We start from the raw sequence: 14,031 nt of genomic DNA, 5'->3' as shown, positions 1-14,031 counted from the left end.
GTCTGGGACCATACTTTTTGCATGGGGAGGCTCTGAGCACCCACTTTTACTATCTAAATGTGGGTTTCACTTTCAGACTAGACCTTGGGCTAGAAAGAGGCAGAGCCTCCCGTGATGGAGATGGTTAGGTGCTAGAGAATGTGCCATGAGCAGTGCAATTCTATACAAGGCCTGGGAAACTGAGAAAAAGAGGCTGGAGTCCACAGTCCCATTCAAGGGCATGACCCAATGACCCAATGACCTCCCACTAGGCCCCACCTTCTGAAGGTTCTACCATCTCCCAATATGCCACTCTGGGGAACAAATGTTTAGCACATAGGCCTTTGGGGGATATTCAACATCCAAACTATTGGCCAAATTATATTGTTTCATTGTGTTCATGTATGAATATATAACAACAAATTTCACCACTCTGTACAACTATAATGCACCAATAAAAAATGTGTGTGGCAGGGGAGAAACTAGCAAGCTATTTTTTTAAAAAATCCAAACTATTGCAGTATTTATATATGTTAGGGGAGGGGCAGACAATAATCATTTGAAGCCCTCACCCCAAATATATACCCAACTATGGTGTGAAATTCCACCATCAAGAAACCTTCCTTTGGGGGCCAAAATTGTCCACTAAAATGAAAATGTATTTTGAAACTGGCTTAAATTCAAACCTTAATCTTTTCCAATATGACAAGCTCCATCCTAGGAATTCTTTTTTTATTGGAGCATTATATTTAGACAATATTGGGGTTCATTTGACAAAATAATACATGCAAGGAATTTGCCAGGAGTAAATTTTGATAGAGAAGAATAAGAGAAATTAATAAGAATTATTATTTTGTGTGCCCTTTACAATGGGGGTTTATATGCTTTTTATGTAGTATTCCAGATAGTGAATATTTTTAGGCTTTGTGAGCCTGAAATTCTGTCTTAACTACTCTCAACTCTGCCATTGTAACAAAAGCAGTCATAGATAATATGGAAATGAGTGGGCATTTCTGTGTCCCAATAAAACTTTATTTGTAGATATTGAAATTGAATTTTATGTAAAATGCAACAGTACTCTATTGATTTTTTTCCAGCTGTTAAAAAATATGGAAAAAAAATTCTTAGCTTGTGGGCTGTACAAAAACAGGCCTGAGTTTGCCTACTTTGGTTTACAATTTATACAGCACTTTCATTTGTGTTAGTTCATTGGATTCATCATCTTGTTAGACAGATGTTATCATTTCCAGAGCAGGAAACTGGAGGCCAGGAGGGACACGTGGACGAGGGTGTTGGGAGGGTGTCCCAGGAGGAAGGATAAGGGCAAAGAAAGAAGAGGAGTTCTGTGGTCAAACTTGTTCCTTCAGAATGGTAGGGAGGGAGGATTTTCACACCTCTGAGTCAGGGTTGACCAGGGAGATGGGTGAGTGAGCAGACTATTTGCACTCATTAAGTTTGGGTTTTTGGCCACCTTTGGGGGAAAATAATAAATTAAAGCTGCATTTCTAACTCCATGCAAGCCTCAATGAAGTCCAGATGTATCGTCTGCTGAAAGAGCCAGAACAATCCGCTCAGCTTCCCTCGAGCACAAAGTGGTTGTGACCCCAGGAAACCACAGTGACTTTGGCTCTGATTCAGCTGACATGCTCGAGACTAGCCACAGATTACCAGAAAGCAGCTGAGGAAGGGTTAGAATTTCCCTGGCAGAGACATTCCAGGAGTCTGACTCCAGGGAAGAGTCTTTCTTCCCGGGGTGCTGTGGGGCCCCACAGAGGCTCCGCTCTAGGCCGCCAGCCCTCACCCTGCTGTCACCACCCTCACTTCTTCTTTGGTTTAGCAGAAACAGATTTAAAGCACCTGAAGTGCTGCAGAATGGTCCTGTTGACAGTTTTAAGTTGCTTTGTGGTTTGTCTCAGCAGCCACACTGCCTGGAAACAAAGTCGGAGGCTCTGATTCTGTCTGTGTATGTGGAACATCAGGAGGGAGGCAAAGGGTTAACTGAAAAGCCAGAGGGACTGCAACTATAAATCACACCCGAGAGAAAGAATGAGGGGACTCTGGAGCAAGAGCTACAGCTTTACCTCCCTGCCACCCTTTGGCTTTGGACGCTCTCTTCCCTTCAAGGTGGACCACCAGTTGGAATTGGCCAGCTGGTAAAGAGAAAACTGTGTCCATGTGGTTTCAAATCAAGTACCTGAGGATCCAAGGGGCAGAGCAGATTAGGTCTGGAATGGGTCCACCAAGTGATGGGATTGTCACCCAACATTTATTGAGCACCTACTCTGCACTAACCTGTGAATTAGGTTCTGGGGCTATAAATGTCAACTCAGATATGGTGCTGGCAGAGGAGGAGCTCAGAGGTTCACAGAGAGGAAAGAACACAGACCCTTTTGTTTTACTGCTTTTGCTGCCAACAGCTCTAGAGGAACAGGCAGGCAGAGGCAAAACACCAAACATGGAGAAGTTAGGATAATTTCACCAAAGTGGTGTGGACAACACACCCTCAGGCTTCAGACCTGTCCTGGGGTGATGCCAGGCCTGAGAGGTCCTGGACAAGTTCTTTAACTTCTGTGCCATGTGGTTTCCAAGTCTATGAGATAGGATTTAAAATTGCTTTTTTCAAGGGCATTGTGTGGGTTAAATAGATGATGCTGTATACATGAAGAATATCCCATTTCCTAAACTTAAAACACATTTCACCAAACGTGGAAACACTGAGTACACTGTGGTGTTTCACCTAACAAAGCAACTTGCACCTTTTTCATTGCATTAAATATATTGCTATTGTACGTAGGTTCCTGTTAATAAACTTACTTACTTATTCAGTAACTTTTCAACATTAGGGTTGTTTCCAATTTTGACTATTTCAAAAAAACTGTGTGCTGGGGTTGTGGCTCAGTGGTAGAGTGCTTGCCTAGCTTGTGCGAAGCCCTGGGTTCAGTCCTTAGAACCAAATAAAAATAAATAAATAAAATAAAGGTATTGTGTTCAACTACAACTAAAAAATAAATATTAAAAAAAAAAGCTGTGATAGGAGACATGTGATGGTTCATAAGAAGGGATTTTTAGAAGTGTTTTTTGTCCAACCAAAATTTATGTATGTTTTTAAGGATTTTCATAAGTATTTTAAAATCCCCCTTCAGAAAAGCAGGCCAATAGGACCCTCAATAACAGTGATTATAAACCCTCTTCTCCATATCCTGACCAGTAAAAGTGGGCCCGAAAAATGGATACAGGGTAGGAGAAATATAGCTCCATGGTAGAGTGCTTGCCCAAGCTTGTGCAAGGCCCTAGGTTCCTCAGCAATGTAAAATTAGTCAATTAATCCTGGTCATAGCATTGCTGGCACTCCATAAGACACCAGGTCCTGCTCACAGGTGCTAAACAAGAGCTTTCATAGTTTGGTCTTTGAGACTTACATGTAGAACCTCTTACTTACCCAACTGCATTTCATCTTCTTTGATTAACTCATTTTCTCTGCTTTTTTGAATCTTCTTGGATTTTGATTCTTCCATCCAAACTATTTAATATTACTCTCTCCCCTAGTTCTGTTTTATCCAGAAATTCAATCAGCCGGTACTCTCTGTTTTCATTCAACTCATTTATAAAAATGTTACCTGGGGAAAGATTTAGAGTAAAGCTCTGAGGCATGTTGCCACCTCCAGGTTGATATCCACCATTAACTAACACCTTTCAGTGCCAGAAACTCAGCCAGCTGTAAATTGCCTAATGGTCTTATTGCTTAGCCACATGGCTTTATCAATAGGGTTATTCTCTTCTGGGCCCCATAGGGCTAGAAAGATGAGACTGAGCTCCACTGCCATTTCGGGGTTCTGAGGACCAACAGAGACAGAAGCAAAGCAGATTTTAAAAGGCCTCTCCTATTGGGAGTCCTACCTTAAACAGAATTTTCATCTTAAAATTGCTCTAATAAGCTTCTGCTGCATCCCTCCATATCCTTTCTGACCTTGCATTCACAGGTCTGAGACTCTGTCTCCTCTTTGTTTTAGCCATGGTCTTCACCATCCACTTTCAGCATAAGGCCATTTGGGGCACCTCTCTCTTCCTCTCCCTGTCAGAGCCACCTGTGGTCACACATTCTGCAGCCCTCTCTGCTGGAGTCTTTCCCAGTGCACTGCACCCTACCCCTGTGTCTCAGCTAGAGGGCCATCTGCTCACTGCTCCCTGAGGTCCTGTTGCTTCTTGTTAATCACCAAGTGCCAAGAATTTGTTAGATGCTGTGTTTAATCAAAAAAGGAAGGAAGGCGCTGGGGCATGTGGTGCATGCCCGTAATCCCAGCAGCTCAGGAGGCTGAGACAGAAGGATCAAAGCCAGCCTCAGCAAAAGTGAGGCATTAAGCAACTCAGTGAAACCCTGTCTCTAAATAAAATACAAAAATAGGGCTGGGGATATGGCTTGGTGATCTAGTGCCCCTGAGTTTAATCCCTGGCATACACACACACACAAAAAAAAAAAAAAAAAAAAAAAAAGAAAAAGAAAGGAAGGGAGGGAGGATAAAGAAAAGAAGGAAGAGAGGCAGGAAGGAAGAAAGACTGTCTCCAATGTTGGAAAAATTAATTCCTTCATCAATTCACGTCGTACTGATTTAGTCCTCATCATGGAGAAGGGAATTCTGTTTTCTCCATCTGTCGAGGCAGCAGACGGCAAGTCCTATCATGAAGTTCCTTCCCTTCCTCTCTCTCCCTGTCCTCTTCGAGGTCCTTCTACCCTTAGGACTGTAGTCTTCACAGATAGCTACTGCGTCTTTTTTCTTTAATATATTATTGATTTTTGTTTATATAAGCTATATGTGAATGCAGTCTCCATAAAAAGTTAAATCATTACAGATATAACCCAGCACCTCCTTTCCCCGTCCCCTTCCCCACCCCCAGAGGCAATCACAATGACCTGTTAGGTAGCCTTTCAGAATTTTTGCTATATATTTATATCCACAAGTAGGAAATCATGGAAAATACATAATGCTTTTATGCTTTAAAAAGAAATCACATAAGCCAGGCACAGTGGTTTGCACACCTGTAATTCCAGCAGCTCAGGAGGCTGAGGCAGGAGGATCGCGAGTTCAAAGGCAGCCTGAGCAACTTAGGGAGGCCCTAAGCAACTCAGTGAGACCTTGTTTCTAAATAAAATACAAAAATAGACCTGGGGATGTGGCTCAGTGGCTAAGTGCCCTTGAGTTCAATTCGTGGTTCCGATAGATAGATAGATAGATAGATAGATAGATAGATAGATAGATAGATAGATAGATAGATGATAGATAGAGAAAGAAAGAAAGAAATCACATAGCCAGATGCAGTGGCACATGCTTGTAATCCCAGCAGCTCCAGAGGCTGAGGCAGGAAAGGATCACAAGTTCAAAGCCAGCCTCAGCAACTTGGGAGACCCTAGCAACTTAGCAAGACTCTGTCTCAAAATAAAATATATAAAAGGGCTGAGGAAGTTTCTCAGTGGTTATGGGCCCCTGGGTTCAATTCCTGATACCAAAAAAAAGGAAAAGAAAGAAATCACATAAATGGTTTCAGCTTCATGTTCTATTTTACAATTTGCTTTTCAGCAAGAATGGTTTTTAAAGTCTACCCATGTTTGTCCAAATAGATATGCCTTGTTAACTACAGTACAGAATAGTACAGTATCCCATTATTTGGATATTTGGGTAGTTTCAAATTGTGCATCCTGTGTTTCCTAATTAAAAAGTGCCAACACTTATCATAAAAATTTGAATCTTAACACTATGAGTGGAAAATGTTCTTCTGTAATTTGCATGTTTTCTGGTAAGTAGAGAGGCTAATGCATCTTTTGTTGAGTATTTGCATTTCCTTTTCTGTCAATTATCTATTCAGTCATTATTTTTTGTTTTCAGCTATTTACTTTCTTATTGGTTTGTAGTAGTTCTTTGTATATTGTAAATAATAACCCTTTGTTAGGTATTTGCAATTTTTTTCAACTCTTTTCCTAAACTTCAAGTTTTTTAGTGTTTCACTCCATGAGATGAAAGCTGATTTTGGCAGGATGACCATAACAAAGTACCATAGACTGAGTAGTTGAACAATACAAATTAATTTTTCCATGTTTCTGGAGACTAGATGTCTGAGGTCAAGATCAAGGTGTCGGCAGAGTGGTTTCTCCTGAGGCCTGTCTCCTTGGCTCGTAGATGGCTATCTTCTCACCCTTACCTTCATGTAGTCCACCTTCTACATGAATCCATGTCCTAATTTTCTCTTCTTATAAGGGTATACTTTCTGTGGGAGTAGTCATACTGAACACCAGCCATATTAGATTAGTGACCTCATTTCCATTTAATGACCTTTTTAAAGACCCTATCTCCAAATACAGTCACATTCTGAGGTACTGGGGTTAGGACTTTAATAGAGGAATTTGAGAAGGGACACAAATCAGTTCATAACAGCAGGGTAGAGGGAAGAAGCCCAACTGGCAGAGAATGGGAGCCAGGTCCACACCTGCCCTTTCTGGAACTGGACCCTGATTGCACGTGATGCAAGATCCCCAAACCAAGAAGATATTTATAATATGATTTGACGCACAGTTGACGGGTTCTCTTCTCCTACAACCCCAAGGTGCTCCAGGCCTCAGTTCACTCAGCTACCCTCACCATGTGTGAAGAAGAGACTACAGCACTTGTGTGTGACAATGGTTCTGGCCTGTGCAAGGCAGGCTTTGCAGGAGATGATGCCCCCCGGGCTGTCTTCCCCTCCATCGTGGGCCGCCCTCGCCACCAGGTTTGTGCTCATTTGGATCCAAAACTTTGAACCACTACGAGCCACATTGTGGAAACTATACTGTGTGTGTGTGTGTGTGTGTGTGTGTGTGTGTGTACATATGTGTGCTAGGGTGGGGTGGGAGGCTGTTTGCTGACCAAAGATAGAGTGCAACTCTTTAAATAGAATTATCCCATGCCAAAACCAATATTTATCACTCATACCATGATGTGTTATGTTTGGGCTTAAGTTTTGGGAGTTGCTAGGTTTGGAGGAATGAAGATACATGAGATTAAATAAGGCTCTTGCTTTTTTAAATGTTTTATTTGTTCTTTTTAGTTATACATGACAGTAGAGTGTATCTTGACATATTACACATATATGGAGTACAACTTCCTATTTTTGTGGTTGTACGTGATGTGGAGTTTCACTGGTCATGTATTCACATAAGAACAGAGGAAAGTTAGGTCCAATTCCTACTACTGTCTTTCTTATTCCCATCCCACTCCCTTCCCTTCATTCCCCTTTGTCTGATCCAATGTACTTCTATCCTCCCCCACCCCTGCTTATTGAGAGTTAGCATATCAGAGAGAACATTTGGCCTTTGGTTTTTGGGGATTGGCTTATTAAGCCTCTTGCTTTTAAGAAATTTGCATTTTGTGAAGATGACACACAACTAACTTGAGATCATGGGTTGTGAAAGAGGCAAAAATATTTCACCAAAGGGAAATAATAGGCAGAGAGGAATCTGGGAAAGGGAAAGCTTCATAGAAAAAGAGATACCAGAGGCTCAGGAGGATTCCAGCTAGTGGAAAGGAGAGCACAAGCAAGATGTGGAGGTGTGGAGCACAAGCATAGGGCACTTAAGGAGAGCAAGTACATGTCGGGGGCAGGTGTGAGGGGGCCGGGGGGAGAAGAGGGAGGAAAAGTGTATGGATGGGCATTGTTTTATCTAAAAAAAAATAAATGACATTGTCTTAGGAGAGAAAAGAAAAACCAGCCCACAGGAAATCACTTACCTCCTCCTCTTGTCACCTCCACACTCACATGTGTCTGCCCACCCTTACCTTCTGTTGTCCTGTATCTGGAGGGCTCTTTTTCTCATTCTCTTCCTTCTCCAGAGTTAGCCTTGTGCCTGAATCCCTCTGTAGGAAGCCTTCAGCAGCTTCACTCTCTTTCCTTGTCTCTTGCAGGGTGTGATGGTGGGAATGGGCCAGAAAGACAGCTACGTTGGGGATGAGGCTCAGAGCAAACGAGGGATCCTGACTCTCAAATACCCCATTGAACACGGCATCATCACCAACTGGGATGACATGGAGAAGGTATCTGGACGGCCCCACAATCCCCCTGTGTTTATTTTAACAATGATCCATCATCATGACCCTAGAATCTCACAACCCACTGTGCCCTGACAATTCTTCCTTGAAAATGTTCTCACCTTCTTCTTTCTTTTCTTTCCATCCCCCATGATAACTTCTCCAACCTACGCTACCAGCCTCTCTCCCTGGACTGTTGCAATGGCTTCCCACTGCTTTCTTTATCTCCAGCCCTCACCCTATTCTCTACCCTGCTGCAAAGCTCCTCTTTCTAGAAACATCAGCTCAGGTCATTCACATCTTCTAGAATCTTCAATAGCTCTTCATTAACAACAGTAAGTTCCTAACTTCCTGTCATGGCATCTGAGGACCTGGCCATATCTAATTTCCAGTGTCCTCCTTTCACTACCTTCGCTCCAGCCAATGTTCACCCTTGTTAAAATGCTAGCGCTGCTGGGTGCAATGGCGCGCACCTGTAATCTCAGTGAGTAGGGCTGGGGCAGGGGAGGTGAGGCAGGAGGATCATAGGTTCAAGGCCAGCCTTAGCAACTTAGTGAGACCCTGTCTCAAATTTGAAAATAGAAAGGGCTGGGGATGTGGCTCAATTTCTGGTACCTAAAATAAAATGCTGGTGCTACCTCCAGAGATGCAAATAATCCTCTCTCCCTTTTTATTTTCTCTGTTTTGATTTCAGATAGGTGAATTGATGTTATATTAATATCATGATTCTTTAATGAAAATCTTAAGTAGGACTCTGAGGGTTTCAAGAAGTTCTTTTGTGTAAGAAAATGTAAAGAGAGAGCATTTTAAAAATGTGAACATTTGTGACAAACAAACTCATGTGTGCAAAATTCTTACAGAGCCTTTCTAATATTCTCTCTTTGGGGGAGGGGTAACTACAGATTTAACCCAGGGGCAATTTACCACTGAGTCACATCCCCAGCCCCTTTTATTATTCTTTGAAAATATTTTTTAGTTGTCAATAGACCTTTATTTTATTTATTTATATGCAGTGCTGAGGATTGAACCCAGGCCTCACATGCACTAGGCAAGTGCTCTAGCATTAAGCCACAACTCCAGCCCCCTTTTTATTTTTTATTCTAAGACAGTCTCATTAAGTTGCTTAGGACCTCATTAAGTAACTGAGGCTGACCTTTAACTTTGGATTCTCCTGCCTCAGCCTCTAAACTGCTGAGATTATAGGTATGCACCACTGTGCCTGGCTCTAATATTCCTTCAATCAATTCCATTGACAGTTGTGTGAGAGTATAAAATGTCTAAGATGATTGTCTTTTGAAAGGTAACAGAGAGCTTATTGAGCAGACTGCCATTAGGAATGAAGAATATTGAGATGAAATCTGTAATTCTCTAAATCCTGGATTTGGTTGCTCTGGATATGAGATAAGCACATAAAATGCAATAGCTTTCACATTACAGTCAAGCGGGGGAGATCATGGACACCAGCATCATCGGAGAGACCTGGGTGCAAATCCCACTCTCTAAGACTTAGTTTCTTCATTGGTAAGTGAAGATAAAAATATTTCCTTCATTAGGTTGCTTTGGAGATTGAATTAGGTGAATATTTAATATAATCCTAGAACACAGATTAGTGCTAAAGAGAAAGTGACATTTGTTATTTATATATATCTCACGATCTCTAACTTGAAAACATAAGAACTAAAATATCTTTTACAGTAGTGATAATGTATGAACCCTTCAATAAAGCCTCTAGGATAATAATAACACATGCCTTAAAAAGAAAAACTAAATAGGGTAAGGCTGCCAAATTTCCCCCAAATAATTTATACACTCATTGCCAGTACAAGAAAAATTATGCAAAATAGTCATAAAGAATGATTAGAGAAATAAATGGGCAAAGATTAAGAGAACAAAAGGAGTAAGAAAAATTATTAGTGAGACCGGCCAAATTCTAAAATATAAATATGAGTTATAAAAATTAAAACAATTTGATGCCAACACAAAGGTAAAAAGGGATTATATGATACATGAAACTTCCATCACTAGAGGAAAAAAAAGTCATTCAGTGAATTACTCTGGGACAACTGATTAGTTATTTGAGGGGCTGAAGAATCTTATCTCATACCAAATATATATCAACTGAATAGAAAATTAAATATAAAAATTCAAAGAATAGCCAGGCACTATAATATACCTGTAATCCCAGAGGCTGGGGAGGCTGAAGCAGGAGGATCACAAGTTCAAGACCAGCCTCAGCAATTTATCAAGGCCAAAAGCAACTTAGCAAGACTCACTCTAAAAATTTTAAAAAGGGCTGTAGATGGGGCTCAGAGGTTAAGCACCCCTGGGTTCAATCCCTGGTACTAAATAAATAAATAAATAAATAAATAAATGATTTTAAAAAGTAAATGTGCATGTTTAATCAGTTTTCTGGTGAAAGTATTCGTAGAGAAAAAACAAATTTGACTTCTTAAAAAATCATAATTTCTAGTATATCAAGAAAATCAAAATTCAAATGTCAAATTGTAAAAAATACTAAAGTACAATGAAGGATTAATATAAATAGCTAAGGCAAACTGGTAATTAAAACCACAAAATGTCCCTTAGACAAATAAAGGACATAAACAGGTAATTTGTCAAATGGAAATTATAAAAAGTTGCAAATTTGAAAAGATTTAAAACTCATTTTGAAACACTTGAAATTAAAGCAACCAGATATTATTTTTTTACCTATCAAATTATTTAATATTTTAAGAGTGAAAACATTGAATTTAAGCAAAATAGCCACTTTCTTATTTATTTATTTATTTTTGTTACTGGGAATTGAACCAGGAGTGCTCTACATGTGAGCTCCATCCCCTGACCTTTCCTTTTTTTATTTTAAGAAAGAGTCTTGCTAAGTTACTGAGGCTCAAACTTGAGACCCTCCTGCCTCAGTTTCCCAAGTCACTGGGATTACAGGTTTATACTGCTATGCTCAGCTGCATTCTTGTTTTATTTTTTATTTTTTTAGTTTTAGGTGAACACAATATCTTTATTTTATTATTTTATTTTTTTATGTGGAGCTGAGGATCAAACCCAGTTCCTCATGCATGCCCGGCGAGTGTGCTACTACTTGAGCCATATCCCCAGCCCTTTCTTATTCTATTTTTTTAAAAAAGTTTTTAGATGTTGATAGACATTTATTTTATTCATTTATTTATATGCAGTGATGAGATTCAAACCCAGTGCCTCACACATGCTAAGCAAGCTCTCTACCACTGAGCCACAACCCCAGCCCCTACTTATTCTTAAAGAGTTTAACTTTTGTTGGTCACAGAAAATAGTCTCCCAGTTGCCACATCTTTTAGTTCCCTAACTCCACATTTAGGATTCTTCTCTGTAAAACATCTTGAATTCAAAACAGAAAATGTAAAGTGCACAAAGATAATTTTTACAGGATCATTTATAAACAAAAAATCAGACACTCTAATAGTAATATGATTAAATATATGACATATATGATAAACTATTGAAGCACTAAAAATGTTTCCTTACTTTACTAAAAATTAATATTTACTATGAAAGAGAAAGTTATTTATGCTATAAAAACAAATTTGAACATAGTATAGTAATAATAATATGAAATAAGTAAATAATAACAAATTTTAAAATACATAAAGAAAAGATTCAGAACAAAAAACAAAATGTTAACTGTTATTAGTTGATGGAAATTTGGGATATTTTAACAATTTTTTCTTCTTTTTTTGAATTATAAATATTTTCAATTTTTAGGATACAATACTTTGTTAATAAAATAGAATGAAGTGCAGGTGCTTGGACCCACATGTAAAGATACTGATTTGGTTGGTCTGGAATAGAGCCTAGGAACCTGCACCTGGGACAATGGTCCCAGGTTATGCTGAGAGAGAGCATCCAGGGGCACATTTTAAGAAACATCACCTTTTTAAGACCAATTGCTATTTTTCATGATCCTGCTAAACCTTCAAGTCAGGGCCTCTGCTTGTGCTATTTCCTCTGCCTCAGATGCTCTTCCTCATCTCTGGAGACGTTCTTTGCTTTCAGACCCATTCAAATCTCCCAGATTTTAATAACTCCTGCCTCTTTCTTAACCTAATAATTTGGTATGTCTTTGCAGTTTGTGTTTTTGACTGCCTTTCATCCCTTCATATTTCAAAAGAACTGGGCACCGTGTCTGATTTACATCTACCTTCATTACACTTAGCATCCTCCTACCAAAGTTCACAAATATACGGGTTCAAGGGGACCAAGTGACCCTATGTCCTACCTCTGAAAGCAACCAAAGCCCCATGTCCCTGACACTAGTACCAAATTTCTCTGAAATAAAGACTATTATTTATCATCTTTTGCCTCCCAGAGGACATTTGGTAATGTCTGGAGATATTTTTAATTGTCACAAATGGAAAGGTGCTACTAGCATCTAATGAATGGAGAACAAGGATGCTGCTGAACATCCTATAACATACATGTCTGCCCACTCAACAGAGAATTATCCAACCTCGAATGTCACAGTGCTGGGTGAGAAATCCTGCACTAAGCACCAATTAGCCTAGTCAGATATCAGTTAGGTTCCCACCAGGAGACAGTATACTTTCTTTTAATTGATTAAAAAAAAAAAAAAAAGATGTGAGCAGGGTTAAGGTAACCAGAAAGGGATGTTGAAGCACCCAAGTGCCAGAAACAGTGAGAGCTCTTACACCCCTAAGTCTGAAAGGACAAGGTGGGAGAGGGCAGTGTCATTGGAGCCCAGTGAGAGCTGAAGTCCTGAAAAAGGAGCTACCCACCAGTTCATGGAGGACCACACCATTGCCAGGAGAAATGCCCTGACCACTTTCCCTCCTCCTACTCTCTAATTCTCTTGCTAGAATCTTCCACTGGCCAAACACAGAATTCAGAAAGTGATGAACAATATGCCCATCTCCTTTGAGGCACAAAGCAAAGGAGATAAAGGAGAAATGGGAAGAAGGAAAGTCCAATGGAAATAATCAACACCCAGAGTATATTGGCCCCAGGGCTGGCCTGCCTGGGGCCCTGTTGAGAAAGAATATGTCCTTTAAATGTCAATTAGAAATCCCAAAGCTGACCTTTCTCCTCTCCAGATCCAACCCATCCACTCCACTTACAGGGGCTTGTTAGAATTTTCCAGCCTGCAGGGAGTCTGCTGGGCTAATCTGGCTTTTGTCTCAACCAGATCTGGCATCACTCCTTCTACAATGAGCTACGGGTAGCACCAGAAGAGCACCCCACCCTGCTCACAGAGGCCCCACTAAATCCCAAGGCCAACAGGGAGAAGATGACCCAGGTAAGAGTTGGCAAGACTTGAGGTCTGGCACAAGAGTGCAACATGGATGCTCAAATCAGATACTTTCTCCCCTTCATACATCAGTGCAACAGACTGTTTTAAGGGCCTTCTATATAGCCCAGGGCAAGGCCGATAGGAAGTGGGAATAGTATAAAGTACCAAACTGGCTTAGTTCCTAACCTTAATAAGATTACAAACTGTTCTATAGCCCAAAAGATGCTGTGATTTTTGACAGGTAGTTCTTTATTCTTCACTGTCCTTTCAGATCATGTTTGAAACCTTCAATGTCCCTGCCATGTACGTCGCCATTCAAGCTGTGCTCTCCCTCTATGCCTCTGGCCGCACCACAGGTAAGTAGCCCTGTAATTTCTTTCTTTCTGATTTCAGGGGAAGTAAGGGCAAGCTGACCTCCTGCAGAGGATCCTGCTTGGAACAATTAAAGGAAGAGCCAAAGTCCAGGAGAAAATTATGCTTAGAGATAACAGATAGGAATGCCTATGGGAAATGCTGGGTCTGAGCTTACTTCATAGAGTTGGAAAGAATTTACATGAACAAAGCATAACTAGCACACACATTCAGTGAGGGCTGTTCCTTATGGTAGCATTCCAGGAACTTATACACACATCCCATGACCCTGGAATATTCTACCTCATAAAGTTAGCAAAGGTAGAACCTGTGATGATAGGTGTTATATGTATG

At 40.4% G+C, this 14,031-nt stretch overlaps 1 protein-coding gene across 3 annotated transcripts in view; it reads left to right on the top strand.

Moving 5' to 3' along the window:
• Actg2 (actin gamma 2, smooth muscle) overlaps window positions 1-14,031 on the top strand; it is a 45,403-nt gene that overhangs the window by 25,231 nt on the left and 6,141 nt on the right. For 2 of the 3 annotated variants that reach the window (XM_013360368.4, XM_005329346.5), the window contains exons 2-5: window positions 6,574-6,735; window positions 7,908-8,036; window positions 13,222-13,332; window positions 13,598-13,682. In XM_013360368.4, coding sequence (XP_013215822.1) covers window positions 6,610-6,735; window positions 7,908-8,036; window positions 13,222-13,332; window positions 13,598-13,682 — 451 coding nt within the window. In that variant the 5' untranslated portion in view covers window positions 6,574-6,609. Of the gene's footprint in view, window positions 1-6,573; window positions 6,736-7,907; window positions 8,037-9,532; window positions 9,552-13,221; window positions 13,333-13,597; window positions 13,683-14,031 lie in introns of those variants that run through there. The other variant, XM_078029001.1, reaches the window with a different exon arrangement.

This window comes from Ictidomys tridecemlineatus, chromosome 12 (assembly GCF_052094955.1).
Source record: "Ictidomys tridecemlineatus isolate mIctTri1 chromosome 12, mIctTri1.hap1, whole genome shotgun sequence".
In the NCBI taxonomy this organism is placed as follows: domain Eukaryota; kingdom Metazoa; phylum Chordata; class Mammalia; order Rodentia; family Sciuridae; genus Ictidomys; species Ictidomys tridecemlineatus.
This window is presented reverse-complemented; position numbering and strand designations above follow the sequence as displayed.